Raw genomic sequence first — 11,288 nt, forward strand, 5'->3', positions numbered from 1 at the left:
TTAAGACGAAAATGTTTTAAAATCTTGCCGGTTTGTTAGTTCTCTTATAATCCATTACAGCGTACAAAACAATAGTAGCAAAATGGCAGCAGCTGCGTTTGTATGGAACGAGAGAGTGCCATAATTAAATAATTGTACACCATTTTGAATCGAGTTTTAATATTTTATTAGCTAAACAAACGCAAAGCTTCCACCAAGAAAAAATAGTTCAAGCAAGAGTAGGCCGACTGCTGTTACCTGGATGAGCCTGTGTTATTAGCTTTTACCGGTTGTTATCGAGGGATAACATACCTCGGAATGTCGCGACTGACCAATCAGAATCAAGTATTCCACAGAGCCGTGTAATAAATAAAATTATCATAGTTTTGTATCTAAAGCAGCAGTATTCATGATCTAATTCTAAATCTGATAACTGATTCCACTTCACAATTGCATTGTTAAGAAAAAACTGATCATGCCTATTTTTGAGTCTAAAATAGGATATTAGATGACCTTTCAAAAATTATTCACCCTTTGTAGTGGGAGTTTGTTTGCACAAAAATATATAATTCTTATGAGTCACACATTTGTTTTAAATTAGAATTTCTTATTTTACTAACCAACAATACTGTTGAAACATTATTTTGTAACAACTCAGCAGTCTAGCAAAGGTTTGCATGACTAATTGAGGAAAGATTTAGAAAATCATAAAAAAAACATAACATTTTAAAAATTATATGGAACATTTGATTCTTTCATATTCATGCTATAACTACACAAAATGTAGAAAAATCTGATGAAACACTAACCTTGATAACCTCCCCCATGGGAGTCGTGACCTCATCAGACAATTCCATCATCTTTAGAGCCATGAGAGCAATCTGGACAGCATGGGTCGGACTCTCTTTGTGTAAGCCTCCAGCTACACAGTACGCATCGCCAATGGTTTCCACCTTGAACACACAAATGAGGACATATGAAAGGTTACGAGAGCAGAGTGCTAAATATTTCATAACACACCTCTGGGTATATTCAAGGTTCATGCCGTAATATTCTGATTTGCTTCTCATGTGACATCAATGTGTTAGCTAAAACCAACTTATAGAACAGTTCTGCATTTATTGGTGTCCCATACTTGGAATCTGTGCTCTGCATTTCACCCATCCAAGTGCACACACACACATATGTGCACACACCAGGAGCAGTTTTAATTAAATAATTAAGAATATTTAATAATTATTTTATATTATACTATATTTTATTTGATTATATTTTTTGCATAATACTAAAAGCTCACCAGTGCATTCCCATCCATGCACCAGTTTATGTTAACTGACTATTCATATAATTCAAAAAAAAAAAAAAAAAAAGCTTTTTTTAAACCATAAAAAAATATCTATCTGGCAAAAAAAATAATTGAAGCAATAATTTTCAAGAAACACAAACACGTTACTTATAATTTGTTTTAAAACATAAAATGAGTGTTGTAACTTTTGAAACCATAACAAACTAACTTTTTTATGTTAACAAAATAGTACATCTTGACAGCTTGAGAGACATTAATTCCCTGCTATTGCACATCCAGTTTGGAGATGTTTGAGACACACATCATGAACCAGCTGAGATATGTTGGGAGAAGACAAGAGGGGAATCTATTTTAGGATATAGCTGTCTGTAAGAATGTAAGCAAAACCAGACACTAAGCTAAACTTTACCTCCACTGTCTTTTTTCATGAAATTCATCTCTGCTGCATGTGTATGGGAAATTCTGCTTCAGATTACATTAGCGAACCTCTCAGCGGTTAATGAGCCAGCATGTCAAAAATTATGAAATTAATTATTGTTCGGTTTAAAGATTTCATGTGAATGATCGTTCAAAAATCCCAAGGGCCTCAAGATAAAGTTAAAGGAGAATATTTTTGCAATCTGTGAAAAAATACAACCCCATTTTATTCACCATTTTGTTTGCTAGTTTGAAGCTGAAATACCTAAAAAGGAAGACTGTGCACTGCACCAAAAACACCACTATTCATTCAAGAGGAATTTAACACTTATCAGTCGTGAGTGGCAGTGAAATGTTCTACATAGTTTTATTTGTTTGGAGCTAATAGCTATACAGCAATTTCACCCACCTTATACACATCCAGCTCACCGCAGTGGTGATCAAACCTAGTGTAGAGCTCACTGAGCATGTTCACCACCTGCATGGGCGTACATCGTGAGCAGATCGCAGTGAAGCCCACGATATCTGAGAACAGCATGGTGACATGATCAAACTTTTTTGCCTGCACAGGAAGTCCCTGCCACAAACGCTGAGCGACGTTCCCTGGGAATATCGTGAAGAGCAGCTCTACCGTTCGCCTCTTCTCTTCTTCCAGGGCTTGGTGTGCCTGTTCCAGGGCAGCTTTGGCTTTACCCAGACGTTTTTTTAGTCCATCCTGGGCCTTGGTCTGCTCCCCAACCAAAACAACATCTCGTAGTGCATTGTGGATGGGGATGTCAGAGAGGTAGAGGCCCCGGCCTGTCAACTCCTCCAGCTTATCTACACATGGAGAGCCGAGGAAGAGGAGAGCGCTCATTTCTGACATGAAGATCATCTGCCCCTTCAGGTCCATATGCTACAATGAGAGGGTTGAGAGAATGGGAATTAATTCAGTTTAGTTTTGGTCTAGTTTGTTATAAATGAGACCAATGAAGAAAAAAAAAATGAATAAACGTGTATATTATAACATAGGTTAAGTTAATATAGTTTTTGTAATATAATGTAATATATTATAATAACACTCTCATAGCAGTTTGTTACTATTTTATGTTTTGGCAAATTCCAGTGAATTTCTTACAATCTTTTTCACATGTTTTCATACTATCTGCTTTTGCCACATTGAAGGTTTGGTTTAGGCATGGGGTTACAAGTGGACCTTCATAAAAAAATTTACAAAAAAAAATTGTTGTACATTTTCATACAAACTTGCCACCAATTTCCCAAAATGTTAAATAGTTTTCTCATGAGATCACTTTGAATATAACATCATATCATTCATCTTGCTCAAAGGTATTCAATATGCACTTAGCTTGCACATTGATTTTGAAGTATGCTCCAGAATATGTCAAGTCGTCCTAACCCTACCACCTGCTTGAGTTCATAGTTTTATTTGTGAAAATAATTGGAAATATGGAAATAATTTCTTTGCTGACTGATGTCCATGTGCTTTCCAAAGTAATATATTTAAAATACATTAATTTCATTCTAAGTATAGTTCAAATCTATTAACATATTTACTGACATTTCACTCGAGATTTACTGATATAAAAATTATAATTCAACTTTATTTGGAGTACTACTACACAATGCACATTTCTTAATATTAAACCTAAAATTTATTTTAATGTCACTATCGATGAGGATTGTATGATCTTTGAATAATAACGGTCTTTAAATGCAAAACATTTAAAGTGTACCTAAAGTATACTTGCAATAGTTCCACTTTTGCACAATCAAATATACCTAAGAATATCTTTAGTTGGACTTCAGCACTACATCCACACAATTAAAGTGCATTAAGCACAAAATTAGTTGTTCCAATTTAGCAGACTTTAACTATACCAGTTTAGTATACCAACAGTACAATTGCACGGCATTACAGTAAGTACATAATATGTAAATGTATTTGTAGTATACTTAGCATGAAATAAATGCATTTCAAATACATTTTAGTATATTTATTTTTCACTAGGCTTAACTCAGCCAAATCTTTTAGTTGGCAATATTTACACTCTTTTTTTTCAACCAGCTTATCAAGAGGTGAAAATGAAATGAACTCAATGTGACTGTATCAAACTAACAGCTTTGGTCTTTAGAAAAACTTGCTAAAAGGACACTTTAACACTAATAAAGGAAAGAACATAAGACTAAACTCTACATGAACCATATGAATGCACAAACTCATAATAATGCATCTGTACAAATAATGTATATTGTGTGTACTACTGTGTACTGTATGAGGTTGCTATGCTATTCCTTTTGTGTGAGCGTAAGGGTAGATCTCATTAATAGAGGCTTTGAGGGGCCTTCCACGTCTTGACATTTGCCGCCATGTTCATTTCATCATCTGCGTGGTACAGGACTTTATTGCATTGCCCTTATTATACTGATCATCTGCAACCCAAGAAACTGAGACTTGCCATTAAAAATTCCCCTCGACCACCTCATAAAAACTAATCTCAGATCTGCACAAAGATAAACCTATGAGGAAAAATCCTACTAATTACTTTGCACTGATTAGTTGAATCATGTTGCGCTTTTTAATTGTCTAATCAACATGAAACCCAAGGCAATCTTTGATTCCTTTTTCTCTTTGATGTCGGTGTGATAAAATGACACATAGACCTTTAGAAGTTCACATTTCAAATGCAAACCAGCATACGAATGCATTCAAAGCTGCAAACCTAAGTGTTTTTTTTCCTCACTCTGTTTGACTTGTCTTAGCTAAGCAATAAGCTTCATGTTTTAAAATTTCCCAAGTAAGCAGTTTCACACGTAACAGGTGGCCCGTTGTTAGCATCAGCATTTCAATACATAGGACACAAGGGCAACCTTATTGCAGAGGGAGAAACGAAACGGTAAAACAAAAAATACCTTTCCAGGGCTGTCAGCAGAGCTCGCTCCATGCTGTTTCACCCGGAGCACAAACTGGGTGTTTAGCATGGTTAAAATATCCTGGAAGCTGGCTCGTATCTCAGGTGAAACAATAGCAAAGTGCTCGTTGAAAACAGTTCTCCTTTGCCCATCTCTGCATCGCCCGAGCCTCCTCCTCAAACCATCTCCAATCTGCATCAGGCTCATTTCCTGATCTAAGAGAATGTGGAAGGGAAAAGTAGAGTAGAGCAATGAGAGGGGAATGTCTCCAGATGAGTGTGTCCTCATGGGGCTTGGTGTGAGGCTTCTGCTGTCTCTCACTACTACTGAGTACAGCAGATGAGGCTGATGATTGGCCTGTAGAGCACCACTGTCTTTACCCCCAACATCCATTCTGACTTCCACCCGTGTGCAGTAGAGCAAACACGCCGCCGCCTGGATGATACCCGAGAAGAAGAGCTCGGTGGTGGGGAGGGGATTGAAGAAATAGACGGTTAGGAGTCCTGGATCTTTGTCCAGGCAGAGGATGGAGGCTTGGTGGATGTAACGCTGAACTTCTGGGGTGGGTGGTGTGCTCTGCTTTAAGAGAACGTTGAAGCTGTTGAGAAAATCATGGAGAGCGCCCCCCACCACACGGAGAATATGACCGTCCTCCTCATAACAGTCCCGAAACACCTCCAGACCCAGAGAAATCGTTAGCGTATCCATGGGGATATCTGGGATTTAATCAGTACAATTCATTAAAAAATTAAATAAATATGAAGATTATATAAATATATATTTTTAATGCCTCTTCTTACCTGTTTTAAGGGAGAAGTTTCTCATGACATCTGATAATTGTTCAGCATTGTCCATTGTCTGAGACACATCAGAACTGCATGCTACAGGGCTTTGGACACACATATTAAACCATAGTCAATAAATTAATATGTAGAATGGAGTAACGAGAACAACATTAGAACACTTTTGAATTTGAGGTTGAACTAGGAAACAAATACAGGCTGCATTTCAGCATATACAATATTAATATAATCTAATATAAGCTATATAATAATTCACACTGACAACATTATAGGCTATATAATCTAATAATTTGTATGTAATGTAATGTATAAAACAATGAGGAAAAATACTGATGCAGTACAATTATTACCCTACATATTGTCATGAGAATGAACACAATAATTCTGTATGGAAATTGTAAATTATCGAAACATTGTCAAAATTTGAAATGTGATAAAAGAAAAATATAAGTTCTCACAGATGTAAGATGACATAATGAAAAATGACATCTTACCAACTCATGTCTATATGCTGTTTCATAACTGTGATCAATGCATTTCGTAATTTTTCGAACTAAAAGAAAAAGAAAATACATTAAATATAGCATAGCTTGTGTTTTTTATATTTTAATTGATAACAGTAGTTTGGGTGTCTTGCACATTTTTCTTAATTACAATATTCCATTTGCGCGCGTTGCATGTGTACACTGGACATAACGCAGATATAAAACAATTTTTCCAATGCAATGTATAAGAATTTGGTGCAAAATATCATCAGGTAAATTAGACACATCAAACATAGGTATTCATTTACCTCCGGGCACACCAGCTTTCGGATGCTCTCGCCCAGTGAATGCAGATTAACTTTGCTCCGGCTTATTTTGCGTCTGGGCAGAATGTTTGTGTTTGTGCCCTGCACCTCTCTGGATACTGGCAAAACATTCACCGCACTGCTTTCCTCAAAGTCCGCGGGTTCCTCATTTCCAACGACCATAGAAAACGGGCATTCACCCGCAATCTTCAGATCCGTCAGTTTAGCGCAAAACATTCTTTGCGTAATAGTCCTCTATAGAAACATCTACATGGTGAATATCAGACCATTCCGACCCATCCGAATCCAGGAGAGAAGCATTCCTAATAAGTGATGGAAAAATATCAGCCCAGGAAATAGGCCTATATATTTCTCCGCACACACACGTCTCACCCAGGACTAAGCTATTGCAGATTAACTTTGCTCCGGCTTATTTTGCGTCTGGGCAGAATGTTTGTGTTTGTGCCCTGCACCTCTCTGGATACTGGCAAAACATTCACCGCACTGCTTTCCTCAAAGTCCGCGGGTTCCTCATTTCCAACGACCATAGAAAACGGGCATTCACCCGCAATCTTAAAATCCTTCAGTTTAGCACAAAACATTCTTTGCGTAATAGTCCTTTCCAAACGTGCAGCAGAAATATCTACATGGTGAATATCCGACTGAGACCATTCCTACCCATCCGAATCCAGGATAGAAGCATTCCACTAGGTGATGGAAAAATATCAACCCAGAAAATATAATTTCCCCGCACACACACGTCTTACCCAGGAGTAAGCTATTTCAAATTTATCAGCAGCTTTTCCGCCTGCATACAATATTCATAGTAAATTACAGGGGCAAATGATAAGCCAAGGATCATTAAGTATGGCCAATCACAGGACCCAGTGGAACCTCCGGCTAGCCAATGGATGCACCGGCAGGCAGAGCTCCTTAAAGATGTATTATGCTCGTCTGGAGATGCGTGATGTTCTCCTGGAGATGCTGTGTACCATGCTCATCGTCCAATGAACTGGCTGGTGATTTTAGAGGTTTTCCGTTCTGCACCGTGTGCTTGCTCGATCCTCAGCTTATTATATATGCTTTCGGTGACGTCTAGCAAATATTTAAATGTCACATAGGCTATAGTTTAACTCTAACGTTGGATACTTATGCAACATCACGTTTTCTTTAATTCGGATTCTGAATGATCCAATGCGCAAATGGAAACGCTCTCAACATCTCGCACTTGAATCTGTCACGTATCATATTTGGAGCAAACAATTCGTACACATGCTGAGCTTTGGGCCACCCAGATGTAAAAAAAAAAAAATTGCAATGCAACTCATTAAAGGCGGGAAGAGATGTTATATAAGGGTCTCTAGGCTTTGCATTCTTTCATGGGTCTCTTTGCCATGAACAGACAGCCAAGACTTGTCAGGCTAATGAGGAGCATCGAGTTCACGAGATCACACTATGATTCCAGTTGAATGAGCCTAATTATTTGGATTAAAAAAAACTGCATTTAACAACTAAAACACCCATATATTTTTATTAAAAAAATAAATAAACCTCACAATAAATTTCACAATATTTCATACATTTATACAGGCATTCATTCTTGTTGGGTAACAATGACTTGTTTTCGACGTAGCAGTGGTCTTGAACCTGCAGACACTGCAAGAGCTGGGGAAATTATGGTGCAAAACAGATCAATAACATGTACACAGATCGATGAAAACTTGAAATCACTCAGTATTCAATTATTTTGTTCATCACTGGTCTTGGTCAGTGACATGTTTCTGAAATAATTTGGAATAAAAGAGACCCAGAGATCACCCTAACATCATGGTTACCTTGCATTATTGGCATGTTAGAATGTCTAAAATAATTGTATTTAATTAAAATGTTGTTGTTTGTGCACAGGAAATAAATAAAAGTTAGATCTCTGTAATATCTCATTGCTTACTAGACAGCTGTGTAATTAAATGGGGAGACGATAGCCTACTTGTGCTAGATTTATTTATTTATTTCTCCTGTGACAAAATAATCGAATCTTGTATGTGGAAAAAATAAAAATAAAATAAATAAATAAATAATCTTTTATTTGCACCTGTTTTGGGTTGTTATGAGACATACAGTCTCCGTCCATTCTCCGCTACTATTCTTATCAGTAGTTGAAAACATAATCAAAATAGTACAAACAAAGTACAGTACAAACAAGCAGGCAATGGGATCTGCAGGATTTTGAATGATGGGATTTAACATTTCTATGGAAATATGCAGATCTTTCAATAAAGTTCTGTAGGCCGCATAATCCTTGGACATGCATAAACAACAGGCTACAATTTTTCTCAAATTACTGATTTTTTCTTAGTCCACTTTGCTCTTAATATTTAGGAATCAAAAATGACTGTATAGTGATATTATGCATCTTTAATATTGCACTCTTTTCACATTCAAATCATATTAGGAGGACATCTTTAAATTAAGGAGGAAAAGAAGGTCCCAACAGTCTTGTTAATTTTTTTAAAGGATGCACGACTTTTATGACATTACCTCAGTTTAATAAACACTTTAATTGAAATTAAGACTAAGAAAAGACAGCATGTATTAGAGGTTGCAGACGCTGAACCCATCATCAGTTCATGGAACTCAAATAGCTCCATAAGAGCTCACTGATTAACAAACAAGAGGAATCATGGGCAGCTATACTGCAGAGTGAAGTGATCATTTCTCTGATTTACATTAATGGCTGCCTGATGGCCACAGATGTGTCAACACATTATGCCATGCCAGTAATTTTCAGACTTTTTTTTGTTTAGTTTTAGAGTTATGCATATGCTTTCAGTTGCTTTTTTTATAGTTGTTTATGTTTCTGTGTACATACTGTATGTGTATGTGATATTGACCTTGATCATATCTATGTGATCATCATATAAACACTGGCTACTCATCAGCATTAAAAAAGGAAAAGAGTTTGCCTTAAAGCTGCCAACATGGAACCCAAGCTTCACTGGAAGCACAGAGAAAAAGGAAGTGTGACATTTGTTTCCTTCTTAGTTTGTTAGTTCCATCCTCATTTGTCTTCGATAGCGCTTCTTGGTTGCGTGATGTCAAGCTTTGACTCTATTTGTGCCCACATGCTTTAAAAGCCATACAGCGCCAGCTATAATCATCTCAGTCTTCTATTCTCTCGCTGTCTCTCTCTGACCATGCATAAACCGGACAAATAATCAGTCTCATGCTAAAATAGCACTCCATTAAGAATTCATTGCTTTTAAAAACCATTAAAGTTTGGAACAAAACAGTGATTTTTGTTAGCCTGGCAATACAAACCTTCAGATTTGACCCAATTTTACACCAAACCGGGTTTGATTTTACTTCTCTTTGCCCCAGAATAGCAGTAGTTTGATTATTTGTCATAGCAGGAGTTTTATTGTCAAACAAATGTAGGCCTATTATTCACCTTTCTTTTCAATAAATGTTAATGTAGCTGCAGCTAAAATGATGGATTGTATGTAATTACAAAGGACTCTGACACATGAATGCAAATATTTTTGCACAGAATGTCACTAAATAAAGTCTCCCATCTTCATGTTTGTTACAAGCATGACTCATTTAATCGTGCCATCAGTTCGTTAGCATACGTCATGTTTGGTAGAAGTTGTTTATTTTCCCAGTGGTCCCAGGCATGAATAATTCAAATTCCATGGGTACTGTGAAACATATGCAGAACTGGAATCACTGCTAGATCTGTGCCTATTGTAATAGAGCGATAGAATTGATTTTACGTTTGCAATGCATCAAGTCCAAAATCTTGTGTAAGGCAGCGTGAATTATTCCTCAGAGGTGGCAAAGGGAGCAAACCTCCCTGTAACTGGTGAAACAAACAACACTACAGCTGAGATGGTCAGCAGAACAATAATAGCAGGTGTGTCTTTATGTTATTTGTTCATTCACAAGATATAAAATGGAAACATAGTGGGGGCATATATATGTATATAACGTAACGTAACATAACGTATAAAGTATATAATGTGGTTATATGTATAACGTCTCGGTTACGTATGGTAACCCTCGTTCCCTGAAGGAGGGAACGGAGACGTCACGTCGGATGACCGACGAAATTGGGATCTCGCTTAGAGAGACCAATCCACTTCGAGTGTAAACTAAACGAGCCAATGCACATTGGCATGCGATTATTGCATGACGTGACGTCGAGAGTGACCGACTGAAAGGGAACACCATGGTTCAAAAGTTTGTGGTTGTCTCTTATGCTCACCTGCATTTATTTGATGGAAAATACAGAAAATACGGTAATATGTGAAAGATTATTTCAATTTAAAATAACATGTTATTTAATAATAAGATGTCATGTCACCTGTGATGGAAAAGCTGAATTTTCCATTCGAACCAGCCATTACTCCAGTCTTCAGTGTTACATGAACCTTCAGAAATCATTCTACAACCCCAATTCCGGAAAAGTTGGGACGTTTTGTGAAATGCCAAAAAATTAAGAATATGTAATTTGTCCATTCTCTTTGACCTTTATTTAACTGACTAAAGTACAAAGAAAAATTACAGTGTTTAAATTCTTTTGTAAATATAAACAAATGTTGATTTTGATGGCTATTACACACTTCAAAAATGTTAGGACAGAGGCATGTTTACCACTGTGTCAAATCACCTTTTTTTTTTTATTAATTACACATTTAAAGCATCTGGGAATTAAGGATGCTATATTTTAAAAGTTTTGCGAGCAACATTTTTGCCCAGTCTGCTGAAAGACCTGGATAAAGGCGAGGGCCTTTCTCCTGATGAGGTAGCCGAGCAGTGCCGCACCACGGATCTTGCTCTCCGTGCTACTAAGCAGGCCGCCTCCGCTATGGGCAGGTCTATGGTGGCAATGGTAGTAATGGAGAGACATCTGTGGGTGAACCTGCGGCTAGTGTCGCGGCTCACGCTCCTCCTCCGCCTACGGGTAGGGGTAGGAGGAATCGCGGGTCAAAGGGAGGTAGGGAAGACCTTAGGGATGTGATCCAGACAAGGCGTCAGCGCTTTCGTCCAGATCAGAGTGATACTTGAGTATCAATTCATT

General features: G+C 37.3%; 1 protein-coding gene across 2 annotated transcripts in view; it reads right to left on the minus strand.

The window, feature by feature from the left end:
- The window catches only part of gucy1a1 (guanylate cyclase 1 soluble subunit alpha 1), an 8,661-nt gene extending 2,066 nt beyond the window's left edge, over positions 1-6,595 (minus strand). Inside the window, exons 1-6 of one of the 2 annotated variants that reach the window (XM_016520582.1) lie at positions 6,212-6,595; positions 5,913-5,971; positions 5,416-5,504; positions 4,616-5,331; positions 2,112-2,597; positions 789-932 (exon numbers count right to left, since the gene is read on the minus strand). In XM_016520582.1, coding sequence (XP_016376068.1) covers positions 789-932; positions 2,112-2,597; positions 4,616-5,331; positions 5,416-5,504; positions 5,913-5,971; positions 6,212-6,445 — 1,728 coding nt within the window. In that variant the 5' untranslated portion in view covers positions 6,446-6,595. The remainder of the gene's footprint in view (positions 1-788; positions 933-2,111; positions 2,598-4,615; positions 5,332-5,415; positions 5,505-5,912; positions 5,972-6,211) is intronic. The other variant, XM_016520583.1, reaches the window with a different exon arrangement.
- Positions 6,596-11,288: the final 4,693 nt, after the last annotated feature.

The sequence above is a fragment of the Sinocyclocheilus rhinocerous genome, unplaced genomic scaffold (assembly GCF_001515625.1).
Source record: "Sinocyclocheilus rhinocerous isolate Xijiao unplaced genomic scaffold, SAMN03320098_v1.1 scaffold2134, whole genome shotgun sequence".
NCBI classification, from domain to species: domain Eukaryota; kingdom Metazoa; phylum Chordata; class Actinopteri; order Cypriniformes; family Cyprinidae; genus Sinocyclocheilus; species Sinocyclocheilus rhinocerous.